We start from the raw sequence: 15,685 nt of genomic DNA, 5'->3' as shown, positions 1-15,685 counted from the left end.
AGTAAAAATGTCGAATTTTGCACAATCTTTCGAAAAAGTTTGTGATATATGAAAAAGTAGCTACAATATATTGGCAGTGTATAAACTTTAAAAAGCACATGGCTAAGCGCATTTTACAAAGCATTTCGATAACTAGAACCAAAAGACCGCCCAGCCCCAGCCCGCGGTACCCCCTGTCAGTTTTATTATCATTTGATTTTAATGGCATGCCGAACAAAATAAAACGCGCTTATCTAAGTGCGCAAAAGAGAGACTACGAAGTGGCCAAAGTGTGCTGTGGCCATGGCGCCCTCTCTAGCTATCTCTCTCTATTTCTGAAATGTTTCCCTGAATTTCGCGCTGTGTAAGAGGAAACAGTCCGGCGGCGGTTGGACCTGTCGTTGTCATTCAATGCCACCCACCTTATCAACATCAGCGACGACAACGCGGCGTCTAAAGAAATGCGTGCCAGATAGAGATAGCTGGAAAAGGAGTGAGCCACAATCATAGCCGCATATTATTATTATTATTATAACAATAATGACAATAACAATAATAATAAATAGTATAATATAATTGTGTCTTTCTGTTTGCTTTCCCAAGCGCCAGCTATTCAAACAGACTTTAACTGCGCCGAGTCTGACAGCAGCCGGTGCAAGGGCCCGACTTTTGCCCATTTTAGATATATATACAATTGGGTGCCAGTATTTCTTTTTTTACTCGTTTTTTTGTTTAATATTTTTTATTCTTTATTAATCAATAAGAGCAGCGAGCGTTGCCTCACGATAAGATTACAAGACAACGCACAACGCAGTTTCAAGCTCTGGCTAGGCGAGGGCCTCCCTCGGCCAATGAAGATTTGCGATCAGTTGGCCTAAACCCAAACGTTTGGCACATTCTCGATAAGCGACACACACGAGAGAAATACCAATGTGACAGGGCCAACCACATTGCCAATAATTGATAAATCTAATGTTTGCCTAAAATTTATTATTGTATAAATTATAATTACCATTTGCGCTTTGCATTTGGCATTAAATGTACGCGACTCGGTATCGCCTACAAATATACTGTAATCGCTCTAAACTGACTTCAACTTAAAATTCCGTCTATATATGTATATACTACACGGATTTCAGACCCATTATTTGGGGTCTACTGCCCAGCGCCCATCAATTTGCACCGTTCATAAATATTTACATAAACCAGAGCGTTAGGCCAAAAAAACATTTGTTGGGCCAATTTGTTATTTTTAACAAGTAGCTCTCTACACTACAGGAGTTTACTTGACTTGAAGTTACCCTTTCATGTTGGGCATTTGAGGATGACTCGTTCATAAGCTTGCAAATATGTGTTTATTAATATGCAATCGATTTTGTACAAGTTTGGTGAATGTTGAAGAAATGTTTAGTCTCTTGCTGTTATAGTTGCTGTGATCCCTGGAATTAGAATTATATTGATTACCGATACGCACAAGAACCTAAGTATAAAGAATAAATAACTTACTTATATGTAATATAGATAAGAAGCACCATTTTAGTCTCTTGCTCTTTTAGTTCCTGAGATCGTTGAGGTGTTCAAATGGTTGTCGACTTGTGGACAATGAGAAAAGATTTGTAAACGCAGTTTTCTGTCTAATATGTATAATGTGTTCTTTTTTCTATTGCAATTTGAGCAGGAGAAAGATTTGTGATCATCGTATCGCACTCTTGCACTAAGTTTGAATTCTCTAGCAGTCTCTGAGATCGTAATGTTATCTTGTATTTTATTGCTGTAGATCTCCAGAAATTCTAAACCGAATATGCAAGTTATGTGATGTCACAAGTCATATAGAAAATTTGCTGTCCTCCGCTTCGTTATACTCTTTTTATGTGCAAGCCGTACGAAACGGCAAGTTTATTCATACGACTGCAGGGTATCTAAAATATACCTAAATATATACACATATAAATAATAATAAAACATATTTACTAAAAAAAAAAAAAAAAAAAAAAACCACCATCGTAATTGTTTGGGGCTTTGAATGTCTTTCTGGGAACACATGCGCAATTTGTTTTAATTAACGCCTTGTGGACTAAACCCGTTAATGGCGGCACACACACTTGCATTTACCCATTTACCCATATACCCATTTACCATTACCATAAGCCATTGCCATTTACAGGGCCAGACGAGAACCCTTAACTTGGCCGTGTTATCTTAATGATCCGCGGCAGACAACATTCCAGACATGCCATTTGCATGCGAAATACCTCAAAAACCCCAACGACCTTTGCATTTCAATGAAATTCCTGACCCAAATAGTAACAAAAGGCATTTTATTAAAATTATCTATATCTATATCTATATGATTCGAGATTGCATTTTGTTTTCGTATATTAATAGACATCAGCTCGATAAGACAGCACGCAAATAGCAAATAGCTCTTGTCTACACGAGCGTAAAATAAAGTAAAGAATTTGTTTTATTTATACAACGCGGGATGATTGGCAAATTATAAGCTTCTCGATATGATAGCAATGCCTTTATTTTATATTTAAGCCATTAATGGAACAATAGCAATTTAGATAACCAACTCAGATTTGATATTAATATGTGTGCGAAAAATGTGCAGAATGTGAAGAACAATTTGGAAAACTGAAAACTATGACATGGTATATGGGTATAATAAAGAGATTTATTTTAAAATAAATTAATTTCTCAGATGGACAAATGTCATAGCTATGAATGAACTTCTTACGTATTAAAGAGAATTGAGATATGGAGATATGCAGATAGTTTTTGCGCTTAAAATTCTCAACTGCTTTAGGCAAAGGCTGTTTCGAAGGGCTCGGCTTAGATGCCATATAAGAACTAAGAATTTAAATGCCATATCAGAATTAAGAATTCTCAATTTGTAGGTCGTTTAGAAGAAGAATATTATGAGAGGTTCGGCTTACATGCCATTTATAAGAATGTTGAGAAGCGCATGCAGAAATTTAGGGCGCTTAAAATTATCAATTGGGTCAAGCACAGGCCACTATGAAAGGCTCGACTGAGATGCCATATAACAATTAGGAATTAAGAATTAAGATGCCATATGGAGAATATTAATAAAGGCTCAATTTGGATGTCATTTAGAAGAGAGTTGGGAAGCGCATGCGCTTAAAATTCTCAATTGGTTTATGAAAGATTCGTCTCAGATGCTAGTTTATTGTGATGCCAAAGGTAAATATGCTGCCTTAGATTCTGCCAACTAATTGAAAGCTTAACTTCATATTGAAAGGAAATCTAAAGATGTGTTGGCAAGGCCAACAACAAGAAGAACAACAAGCTGATATCCCACATAATGGCAGCAATTAATGTGTCTGCAGCGCTGCTTGCATTATCAGCGGCGACTACTGACAAGAAATCAAGCACAGACAAGAGACCCCACCAATGCAATGCCCATTTCTTGTGTCCAATCAAGACGACGTTGGCGTTGGCGGCTTCCCTGACAGCAAAAAAAAAAGGAATAAGAGAAAAACTGCATTATTTGCGCAGACATTAGCAGAGTCAACAGCGGCACATGCGAAATAGCACACAAGGCGCGTGGTATACGGGTTGGCGGATGGAGAGAGGGGAGTTATGCTGTTTAGCAGTGGCTAGTAATATTGAAACGGAAACCATCTTCTGATAGCCGGAAAAGTATTTCAAACAGCAAAAGCCTTTTAAGGCGAAAAACTGATTCTACAATCGAATGTGCCGACGCATAAATCAAGCACTTGGACATCAGCTGGGTCTTAGGTTTTCCAATTTTTTTTTTGTTTTTGTTTTTCTTAGCGTCGATTTCAATTTTAAATTCCAACGAACACCCAGTACAGGCCCGGTAATTGTGACAGTGCTGCGGATCATATCATATCTCATATCACAAAACGATAAGAGGGAGAGAGAGAGGGCGACGGGTGAGAGAGCGGCAGCGGTCCAATTGTAACTGTATCTATGAAAAGTTATTGTTGTTGTTGTTTTGTTTGGGGTCAGTTGATAAGTCATGATGGCGCCTGTAAATCTCTCACAAAGGATAAATGTCTGATTTGCCACCCAAGGTTTTTTACCTGCTGTAATTATTGGGCACAACAAATGGTTCGATGTGCCACATTTATCAATGCCCGTCATGAGGATCGTAAAAAGCACGTTTTATATATATACATTTTATTTTGGTATTATCGTTGTGCACGTTTTGGAAACGCGACACATACGTTGAATAACAAAAACTTTCCGCTTATAATCAAAACAATGTTAAATTTGCGCTCCAATGGGCTTATAAACGGGCCGTCATAAACAACAGCACTAACAACAACGACAACAACAACAACAACAACAACAAGAACAATAGCCGTAAAAAACAGCGGCTAATACATTGGGAACTTCGCATTGATTTTGCGGAAACATGTTGCTAGGGTATCGCAAAATTTAATAAATACATAAATACAAAAATTAATAGTAAGCTTGTTTCAAACATGAAAGAAATAATTTTATGAAATTCATTTAAAATAACTTCGTCTGTTCTATTAAAAGTTGTAAGTAAATTGTCCGAGCTAATGTTTGAACCGATACCTTTAGAGTTAGAGGTGTAGAAAACTAGGCTCTCGGGCTGAACCCTAAACCGAGACTTTGTTTCGAGCTGAAAAAATCTGTCAAATCCCCTTAAACCTTGAAAACTATAGCTCAATTGTGTGGCAACAGTGTGAAGCGTGCGTCGAACTCTTAAAAATGCTTATCTGAACAAATGCAATAAGAGTGAAATACACGACGACACACTAACATAGAGCTCTCTCTTGGAATTTATAGTGGCAATACAGAATGTAGTACTACATATGGTTAATATCCACAGATATCGTTTGTTCCTGTTGTTCTTGTTGTTGTTCCTATCATTTGGCTTGTTGCCAAAGGCAACGTGGCCAGACATGAAAATGGTTCACCATCTATTGACAATTCAATTAACGTTTTGAAATAATTTCTTGATAAGCAGCGCCAGTGTGGGGCACCTTTTTCGGTTATGCCAAAGCCACAAGTACAACCACCTAATAACAAATTGTAAAAGCTAATAGAGAGTCACAAAAAAAGAAAAGTGCATTGCGAATACCGCACTCTGGATGCTCTGGCTGAACAAGAAAATTGTCTTTAAGGTCTGGCAATTCTCATAATAAATCGATAAGCGCCCAAAGACAACTGTGGAACTTATAATTGAATTTATCATGATATATTGATATTTAAATTTGGGATTTGGAAGCTTGCGATTTTGGGTTAAGGGAAATCTTTTTGAAATCAAATCATTTTCAATAAGATAATATATATTATGTATCGGATTTTGTATTGTTATTTGATTATTCCCTCTATACATATTTTCCAATGGCACCAAAAGAACTTTCTGCTAGGCAGCTCTAAGCTTGGAGTTTGCTTTGGTTAGGTGCCCGTTAATTAGCGTGGGTTAAATTAATTAAACGTAATTAGTACACCAAGTGCAAGGCTATAAAAGCACTTGGGTCAATCAAGTTGAGTGTCAGTACAAATTGTGGATGACTAACTTGATGATAAAATCAATTGTTGTAGTCTTAATAGCAGCTTGTCTAAACACAGAGGCCAAGCAGCTCGATGCAATAACTCAGATGTCTGGCAGCTCTTTAACGAAGACAACAACAAGTCGTGATAGCCCAAAATACACTGCAACTGTTCTACTGTACACTCGCATGGAATGGCGCAGGAAATCTCTGGAAAAAGTGTGGGTGCCAAATGCTATGCAATCGGTAGATCTGATCTGGGGTGCACAGATTGCAATTTTGGGTTATACCCTGGTGCTGGTGGCCTTCGTTCTGGAGTGGCTTGTAAGGCGTGCTCAATTTGCATAATTTCAGTTGCTTTCTCACCATGCAATTTGGCTATGTAAATCACTTTTTTTATCATACCATTACAATCATCTGCTATAAAAACTTCAGTTTCGCTGTGAGAAAGTGCAGTCAGTACCTTGCAGAATGTGCGATAAGTAGGCAGCCTGCATAGTTGGAGGTGCCACAGTTGAAGGTATTTATTGAGCGTGTGTAAAAAAATCAGAACAATAAATATTTTAGAGTAACATATTGCATTTGATTCCTGTGCTAATGTTAATAAAGTGTAGGTTAACAAAGCTGAATTAAATATATTGGATTTGTCTTAATGCCTTTTGACATACAGCCGCTTGATAGTCTAAATAGTTGCCGCATCAAAAATATTGTTCCTAATGTTAACTCAGTTTTAATAACAGCTTGCCAGTTATTAAGAACTGTTGAGCCAACTGTTTATGTTATTGCGAGCTCAATAATGTTATGAACAGCGTGTCACATATGTTAATTAACATCTTGCAGAGCACAACTTGCTAGGAACTGTAACTTTACCTACTTAACTCTCACCTAATTTCTTGTTCAACTTTCTCAACCAACCTTGATAATATTTACTCATTTTGTTTATGCCAAATGACGAATTTCTTAATTCTTGTAATTGAATACAGATAATGTTAGTTATTTATTTAACGCATAACATAAACATAACATGAAACACTAGTTGTAAGTCTCAAATGACAATTGGTGATGAAATTAAGCTGTAAACCGATGGAATAACAATGTGTGCGTGTAATTGTGAAATTAAAGAAGTATCATAATTAATTTATGATCATTTAGATAAGAACTCTAGAATAGATATAAAGGTGGGTTTCTGCCAAATAGATTGTCTACGTGCCATGAATCATGTATGTAATATGCAGATGCGTACTCAAGATAGGAATTTTACCAAATTTCAAGCACTCTAAAAATTTCCTAGAATTTCCATATTGTTTTGGCCTGTATTATCAAATATTTCTTGATAGTAAATGACTCAGATTGAGTTCTTGACTATTTCGTTAACAAATGCGCAGCCTGCTGCTATCAAAATTCTCTGCTAAGCTCTATTAAAAGTGCCACTAATTTGGCCCTTGGTTGACCATTTATTTGATTATTACGCTTTTTGTCAATTGTTTGCTCAGCACACATAATTTTAACCCATTTGGCAGTCGGAATAATTATAGCCCCTTTTGCATTAGCTTTATTAAAAATGAAGCAACCTCTCGATTATTTTTGAGCCAGTTATTTTCCGTGCTTCATTTCAATATCTGAAAGCCACTCGACATAGGGTCGTGATTTATTCGTTTCAGTGAATTACGAGTTGGCTAGCCAAATTCTGCGTAAACAATAAATTTGTTATTTATGAATTAATTTATCTGTGCGCCGTAGAGGAAAACTGATTTTATATTTTATAGCTGTGCGCGAACTCTAAATTGTGCATTTAGTAAGTCATAAAAAAAGCCTTAAATAACATATAAATTTCAAATAGCCAACGGGCCAGGCGCCATAAACTAAAATTGATCGTGTAAAACTTGTTTATAACTATATTATAAATCGAATACTATATATTTCTCCAACTGACACTTACATGGTTAATTTATTTATGAGGCCTTACATGAGTTAATTGGCTTTTTTCTGAGAAATTTAATATGACGGAGTAAGAAAAAATTACTAATATTTCCTATAAACAATTAATTAGCTATTTTATGGTATTAAAAATAATATATACCATTTCTTAATAATTAAAGAAGATTATATTTTCGTGAAGAATGAAAGTTAAATGTAGAAACCCTTACTAAAAAACTCCTAAAAATAAAAAATAAAAAGTTGAATAATAATAATTTAATAAATTTATAAATATATAAAAGTAAAATAGATAAATAAATATTAAAAATATATATATATATGTATATACTATATTTGAATTTAAATATAATATATAAATAATAGAATAATATAAAAGTACATATTCAAACATTTTAAAATATATCTATTTATTTTTATTATTTGTTTATATTTATTTCGATGTAAAAATAGTAAAGAATCTTTGAGCTCTACTTAACTTACCTACATTTTCAGCCGACTTCTTAAATGATGAACCTTAACTATATTCTGGTTCTCTTCTTAAAACGTAGTTAAAATATTTGCCTATTCATGAAGTGCAAACACGAATTGCTTTTCGCATAATAAAGTTTGCAAATTTTTCTATTATTGACCGTCAGCCGATTTATAGCCTCATTCTATGGCTCCTCCCGCCACCCGCCGAATTGGTGAAAGGCATTTTTATGATTGACCAATTTGAACTGAAGAGGTTCAAGTATTAGCGGCACAAACATTTCTCACACATTCAGATGCGGCAGCAATGTGCCCAAAGGCGCAGTAAATACTTCAAATACACTCAAAACACTCGAAAGTGTTGAATAATTCAGGCAACTTGAGGAACAACAACTCAGTTCCCGGACACAGAGACGCAGCCTTTGGCCCGTGCATGCCAAAACGAGAAGTAAAAATAATTTGCCAAAAGTTCATTCTGAACAAATAAATACAAGTTAAGAGTTCGGCCAGGCTTAACGCTTGGCTTACTCGAAAAAAACAACACCATATTCATAAAACGGAACTTGTAAAGACGTCGCCAAGTTGTTTCATGCCAGCGGAATTCCAGACATTTCAGTTATTTATTTCGGCATATTAACAACGGAGACAACCCAGACACAAGCCCAGCCACACACTATACTGCAGTGTGTGTACACACACGCCTGGGGGGCACACTTAAAATTGATTGTAAAATAAATTAAAATCAGAGAAAAAGAAAAAAAAAATCACGGCAAATAAATGCGAATGTGAAATGAACATGTAAAGAGCTTTGCCACAAACAGTATAATTTAATTAGCGAACAGTTGTTGGCATTTAATAATTATTTACTTGAAATTTCCGGTGTACCCGCACATATTTCTGTATTCCATACCCTGTGCTCTTTTAAATTGTTTAAAAAGGAAAGCTTTTAGCTGACAGCCCACATAAATATTATAGTTCCCACTCAGAAGGACATCTAAAATCATTTTACCTATATGCATTCAGCGATTGAATGTTTGGTAACCTAAAACTGAAAGCCAAATAAATTTATATGGAGTTTTTGGATAGCTTCCACGAATCAAACAAATTAATTAGAGAATATCACAAACTAACATAATTGATTTTACTGTCCAACTTAAGAGCTAAACACACAAATATTCTAGATGGGGGCTTTCAAGGATCTTATCTGGTATGCAGCTTCCTCAAGACGAAAGCCAAACTGATTGAATTTGATGGCTAACTTCCACGTATAACACACCAATTAATACGAATAAATCAAATATGAATTACTTGAATTACAAATTCAAATAAATACTTGTTTTCACTGTCCAACCTTAGAGCCTAGTTACAGGGTATTTACTAGCCAATCTAACTGCTAGTTTTTTTTTCATTATCTCTGTCTATTTTGGCAAATATTTGCTGTTGGCCAGTGCAAGTGTCAATTTATATCGATATATAGACAATTTTGTATTCTCATTTTTATTTCCATTGATTTGTTTTTAGGGCAATGCCAAACGGATCTGATAAAATACTTGGCATAGCTGCGATGGGTTATCATCAGCAATTGGTTGGGTTGGGTTGGTTGGGCTTGCTTCCAGTTAAATTGTTTACATTGACATAACTTGTGATATAACTTGTCATTTTTAAACACAATGGAATTTTAAGTTGATGCCTATCATATGTTACGTTCTTCAAATATTATGCGATAGTATCAATAAACAGCAACAAAAAAAAAAATAGTTTATAAATTACGCAAACAAATACAATGTAACAGATCGTACGTGCATTTAATTTAGATATTATTACGCCTGCGACTAGAAACATCTGTTCTTTTCAAATGTTTTTTGTTGTTTTTTAAACAATATTTTAATTGTTTATTTAGGGGATTTTTTTTTTTTTGGTATTGTGTGCTTTTTATTGTAAAGTTTAGTTATTAAAATACTCACCATCAGGAGGTAAATAATCTTGGCATAGACCGTAAACTGTGGTAACCTGCAAATAAATGACATTTTTAATATGCATTGCCATATAATTATATGCATTAATTATCTTTTAAGCACAAGCTTTTCAAAAAGCGCTCATTGTACTTCCCCCACCAGATAGTGAGAATGAACCCAGACAATTTGCTTATTAAGTACATTTGGCAATTGCCTTTTGCTGCCAGCTTATCTAATGCAAAAACGACAAAAATTTGCCTAGCCCCAGCCCATAATAATTTTTAATTTATACTCCCATTTCAATTCGCGTTATTTGGTTTTTCCAGGTACACTTTTGTCGGTACTTCCCCCATGCACCGTTGCTGCACTGTTGCCCGGGTAAGTCAGGCTCATAATTTTAGTGCTCAACTCCAACACCCACTGCTAATAACAATTATGACAAGATATTAGACCACAAAACACGTAAGCATTCAGATTTTTTTCTTTCACGCCCCATTTTAGCTGTAAGTCAGTTATTTTGACAGACTGCTTGACATTTATTAAGTGGGCTACAAGGATTGCAATTTGGCCAGATAAATTCTTAACAATAAATTCACTGAAATTTATTATGCAATTAGTTAAAACTCTGCCCCGACAAAGCATAAATTTCACACTGACCGACAAAAGAAAAAGGCAGCGCACACAGGGAGCCAAAACTAATTGCCCTGCGCTGGCGCTGCTGCTCCTGTCAGCGGAAATAAAAGCCAAGTGAAAGACGGCCAAAGAATTTGTAAAAGCTGTTTGTTGGCCCAAAAATCCGCAAGAAACATTTTCAAATGGCTTGGGGAAAGACCTTGGCATTCTTATGTAATCGAATATGAAAAGCGAAAGTGTAGAAAATGTCTTGAAAGAAAGGTCAGCAAAATATTAAACTTAGACTGAATCTAAGATGTCTGCTAAAAAAACAATATAAAAAACAATATATATTTCGCTAACAAACTATATTTTTTAAGCTAAACTTATTAATTTTTATTATTTTATTATAACTATTTGGAATTAGGATATTATTAATTGTTTAATACGTAATTAACTTCGTAATTTATAACATTACCTACAGTAAGGATTACTCAACACTGTTTTACTAATAGTCTGGCAACTCGATATTTATTTAGCTTAATTAATATTTATTAATTGCTTTATTATTGAAAGTTCAAACTTATTAGTTACTTCTAAAATGATATATATGTATATAAAGTTAAATTGAACATTGAACTTATTACACAACACTGTTTAATTCACAGTCTGGCAGCCCCATTCTGCATTGTGAATGTGTTTTAAAGCGAAAAGTTCAGTTTATTTCTAATGCTGAGTTGATAAAATGAAGAAATTTAATGTATAATAAAAAAGCTGGCATCAGAGATTTTATTTGTAAAATATTCAAACATACCTCAGCTCATTATTGCAGTTAATTTAATTTCACTTACAAATTCACTCTGTTCAGACCTTGGCAAGCTCAAGAACCTTGAGAAAACGAGTAAAAAATTCCAAGCATATCTCACGCAAACGCTGCAAACTTGGCTCGTGAAAAGTTGTTAGCCCCACCCACATTGAAGCCCCTGACACACTTGGCCAACAGGCCAAAAGTTCAGTTAAATTGAGCTGCAGGATTTGTAGACAAACTTTAATACAATTGCAATTGCAAAACGATAGACGAGACAGGGAGACGTTTCTTTGCCTTGGGGTTCGCATTGTTTGCATTGTTTTTACCATAATAGTTCACATCTCTGATACGATAATTGCCTGACCCCAGATACGCCGGAATGCTGTTGTTCTCCAGGTGAAAATTGCGCAAATCATAATAACCCTGGAATAGGGATATTAATTAATGGCTCGCAATGCTGCTCGTTGTGCCAACCTACAGCCTTCATGGGACAGATGCTCGTTAGATTTCCGTATTTGCGTAGGTTGCGAAACCAGATGTTCGTCAGACCGAACTGCAGCAGATCTTTCATGGCCTTACAGCTGTCTACGTCATAGCTAAAGAGCGTATAATAGTTCGCCGAGTTCTCGATCTGGTACTGCACCGTAATAGACGTACGCATGGCCAGAGGCAGGTTGCGTTTTATATACACATCGACATTAAGTTTGCCTTCGGGCGAGAGCCAACATGACATATTCGTAAAGAACTCGGTATTGTGATCAAAGCTCACGCTTGTGAATTTACCACGTGGTGCCAAGCCTTGAAAGAAATGGTATTTTATGGGATAGTCTCTGTTTTTAAAGGATATTTTCTTACTTTGCGCTGTCTGCATGTGAAATGCAGCGAACAGCAGCACGCTAACGAGCATCGGATACATGACTTTGCTACTCAAGTGTCGAAAGATTACTAAAAACAGAATTTACTAATAGAGCCATTGGACGGGCACGAGTGAGCTGGTAATGAGTTCTCCGTTTAATATCAGCTTATAAAGAATATGAATCAGTCATTAGCTGATTATCGAAATATCAGATGCAAATAAACGTCATAGCAATTTTATATGTCGGATTGATATCAGAGATAATCTTGGGCTTTTATGCTAAAACAGAAACATATATGCCCAGGGAAATCAGTTGCTTGGATTAACTCAGTAAGAGCGCTTGAATAGTTTCTAAAGTCTAAAGTTTGTACAAAAGTGGTTCAAATAGAAAGTATGGACATGTCAAACCACACATAGCTCTAAATAATACCATTTTCGTATAGACCTGTAGAGATCTCAGCAGCTCTCTTTGCTAAATCTCACGAACTTTTTAAGCTAAATCAAAACATTTAAGCTTATAGTTTACAATTCTTAACCCGCTTGAAAAACAAAAAATGAAAAAAAAAACAAGACACTCTTCAAACAATTTTGTTCAATGTTTACAGCGAACTGGTCGCGCGCTCTTGTCAACTGGATTGAACCAATCAAGTGTTCAACTGTAAATCTAGCAATCAATCAAATGCTTTCAATCAGCCAATCAACAGCTTCAAATTGATTGACAACTTGTTGACAGTTACATACGAATTGAGCTGCAGCTAGTTTGAGTTTTGGCTTTGCCAAGGGGTTATTTGTGACCAGGTGTGAGAGAGTGTGTGTGGCTGTGTTTGTTTGTGTGTGTGTGGACCCCCCATACTGATTTAAAGCGCCTGCCACATAAACATTCAAGTTCAATTTCTTTGGCTCTTTGGCAGAGTCAACTGCAACTGACAAGCTAACCGTAAAACAAACTGAAAGTTGTTGCATCTAACAGATACAAATGACGTTGATGCTGCTGCTGCTGCTGCTGTTGTTTTTGTTGTTGCTGTTGTTGTGCTGTTGCTGCTGTCATTGTCGTTGTTTGCCAAAGCGGCGTTTAATTGGAAACACAGTTGGGTGTTGGTTTTGACCGGTCTCTGGCCCCGGCTGCTGTCTTCATCAGCATCAAGCGCGCCACAGCAATTGTGAAGCGCGGACAGCTGATGGATGCGGACATTTCGATTCATTCTCGACTCCAGGCCAGGCGGTAAAAACCAGTTCACAAAAAAAAAAAAAAAAATACTAATCAAATGCAATATTACGCATACGCCACGACTTACCGTCGCGAAAGAAATGCTTGACAGAGTTTAATTTTTTATTTTTTGGCTCTTGATTGCCGCACACTGAATTCAGAGTTTTTGCAGTTTAATTGCAAATTATTCAAATGCTCCACTGACGGCGAGTTGGGACTGTGCAGCTGCCGTTGTCTGGCGTCTGCTGCTGTCATAACCAGTCGCCCCACTGGCCCCACCCCCAATTGCCACTGCGGCCGCCCCTTTCCCGCACACCCTCCTTGTTGCTCTCTGCAATTATGTCTGAAAATTAACAACAAAAGCAAAAAGAAAGAAAAAAAAATATGTGAAATGTGTAAAAAATTTCCAACGTATTTTTCTCGTTTGTTGTCAAATGAAATTAGGCGTGAAATGTAGTTTGAACTTTGGCTAAAATATTTTAACAGCCACACAAATTTTATTTTATTTTTATTTACTTTTTTCTACACATTTTATATGCAAGTGTTTTGTTTAGGCGCCACGTGCAATTTTTTCTTAACGCTCGACAAAATATGCACATTCATTAGGTTTGTTTTGTATTTTTTTTTCTGGTTGATTTGCTCTCTTTTTTTTTTTTGTTGCTGTTATTGTTATTGTTACTCTCTGTTTTTTGTTAATTACTGCATTTTCAGATCATAAATGATATATCGTTTGAGCAGCGTGTTTGTTGTCAGGCGGCGATATCAATATTGATATTCTTAAGTTGATAAAACGTCAATGCACTTGGCATTATCTCAATTGGCGGCAGGCGAACACGCCATTCTGAATACCCTGTAAGTGGAACTTCTGCATGATAGGGTGCTTGAAATTTGTGCAAAGGGTATGTGACAGATAGGGGAATGCTGAACTTTTTTTTAGCATATGAAAGATGTTCGAGAAACAAATTTTGCTATATTAATAAGAACAATATGGCATATTTTTTGTTTCAATTTAATTTTACTTTCAGTGAAGCTGACTATCTAATTGTCTGCCTGTTACGTATACGCATCGTATACCACAATAAATGAATAGTCAAAAAGGTGCCCGACTAAAGTGAAAGTTACCTGATTTTTATTTACTATTCTGGAAGCTAAATGCCAATTTTGGCTATATCTCTTAAAACCTAGGATAGTTGCTCAGAAGACAAAAGGATTGCAATATGTTTGATTATTATCGATCGACAAATTTGTACTGCGCTCCGTACCTATGTTTAAAATAAGGCCTAATACATACAGACGAACCGACAGACCGGCAGGCAGATGGACGGAGCTCGGAGATGTTTCCTTTTACCAGTTTTTTTCTCATTTTCAATGGTTTCCGGGCAAAGTTATAGAAGCTATTAAACTGTTTTGTGTGACTACAGGATAGCTACAAATCGATCAATTCGTGTTGCTTATGCAAATAATAATTTATTGGATAAATGCTGGTCTAGATGCTGGTTAGAGAGAATAGTAGACTTATTTTTAGCAGTGCTTGCCAGCTTATAGGGTATCTGTAAGTCAAGCAACTGCTGTTGTGCATTCCTGCCTAGTTTATGTGAACAATGCATTTGTGTTAAACAAACTGGGCACACCAGAAGCCACAATGCGGGCCCAACACGTTAACATGGCCAATATGCAGAAGTTGCAGCAGTTGCTGCTGTTGTTGCTGCAGTTGCTGTTGCTGTTCCGTCTTAAGTTGCATTTATATGCAAATAACTTAAATTGTTTTCAATTTGCCTTGGCCGCCATATTCCTTGAGCCAAGTTGCAGCTAATTTTATGGCTAATTGTCTGCTTGGCTGTTGCTGCTGCTGCTGCTGCTGTTGGTCGCTGTGATTGCTGATGAAGTTGTGATATTTGCGATAAAAAATGTATGTGATAAAAATTATAAAGCGTCGATAGTTATGGTCAGGAATTTCTTAATTGCCCATAGCAAACAAGCAGCCAGGTATGCCGGCAGGCAGGCGGGCAGGCGGTCGGGCAGTCAAAGCCAATCAGTTGGCAAACAGGACAACAGCCACGCGGCAAAATGTCAAAGACACCAACAGCTTTAAATGTAATTTAAAGTTGTGTTCGCCTTTTGGAAATTGTCCGCCTCGATGTTAACCTAGTTTTTTTCTTGTAGTGGTCGCCCCTCTCTCTCTCTCTCTCTCTCTCCCTCTCTGTCTATCTCCCTTTCCATTTGCGACCTCATTCACGCAATTCAATCAATTCAGAGCATGACGAAAGCCCAGATTGTCCTTTGGTTTTGTCCAGTTGAGTTATTTACTTAGATAAATATCCATTTTCAATTTCCTTGGCAGAC

General features: G+C 36.3%; 2 protein-coding genes and 1 long non-coding RNA gene across 4 annotated transcripts in view; 1 reads left to right on the top strand and 2 right to left on the bottom strand.

Annotated features, from left to right (window-relative positions):
* Positions 1–15,685, top strand: part of LOC116651246 (uncharacterized) — a 108,094-nt gene that overhangs the window by 17,102 nt on the left and 75,307 nt on the right. Inside the window, exon 2 of the long non-coding RNA XR_004304236.2 lies at positions 10,186–10,237. This is a non-coding gene — a long non-coding RNA (uncharacterized lncRNA). The remainder of the gene's footprint in view (positions 1–10,185; positions 10,238–15,685) is intronic.
* The window catches only part of ths (thisbe), an 86,965-nt gene that overhangs the window by 57,827 nt on the left and 13,453 nt on the right, over positions 1–15,685 (bottom strand). For both annotated transcript variants that reach the window (XM_032437217.2, XM_070209894.1), the window contains exon 3: positions 9,869–9,914. In XM_032437217.2, coding sequence (XP_032293108.1) covers positions 9,869–9,914 — 46 coding nt within the window. The remainder of the gene's footprint in view (positions 1–9,868; positions 9,915–15,685) is intronic.
* Positions 11,153–13,545, bottom strand: LOC116651245 (uncharacterized). The gene is made up of 2 exons (XM_032437219.2): positions 11,758–13,545; positions 11,153–11,702 (listed from the first exon to the last, which is right to left on the bottom strand). Exons 1-2 carry the CDS (start codon positions 12,193–12,195, stop codon positions 11,520–11,522), a joined length of 621 nt encoding a protein of 206 aa, XP_032293110.1. The 5' UTR covers positions 12,196–13,545; the 3' UTR covers positions 11,153–11,519.

Source organism: Drosophila virilis, chromosome 5 (assembly GCF_030788295.1).
Source record: "Drosophila virilis strain 15010-1051.87 chromosome 5, Dvir_AGI_RSII-ME, whole genome shotgun sequence".
Taxonomy (NCBI): Eukaryota; Metazoa; Arthropoda; class Insecta; order Diptera; family Drosophilidae; genus Drosophila; species Drosophila virilis.
The sequence above is the reverse complement of the archived record's forward strand: the minus strand, read 5'-3'. Positions and strand labels throughout refer to the sequence as shown.

Excerpts from the sequence above, each read along its gene's own strand:
- LOC116651245 (XM_032437219.2), bottom strand. The coding sequence starts at position 12,195 with ATGTATCCGATGCTCGTTAGCGTGCTGCTGTTCGCTGCATTTCACATG. Across the intron at positions 11,703-11,757 it reads GCATCTGTCCCATGAAGGCT|GGTTATTATGATTTGCGCAA; the intron begins GTAGGTTGGCAC and ends TCCCTATTCCAG.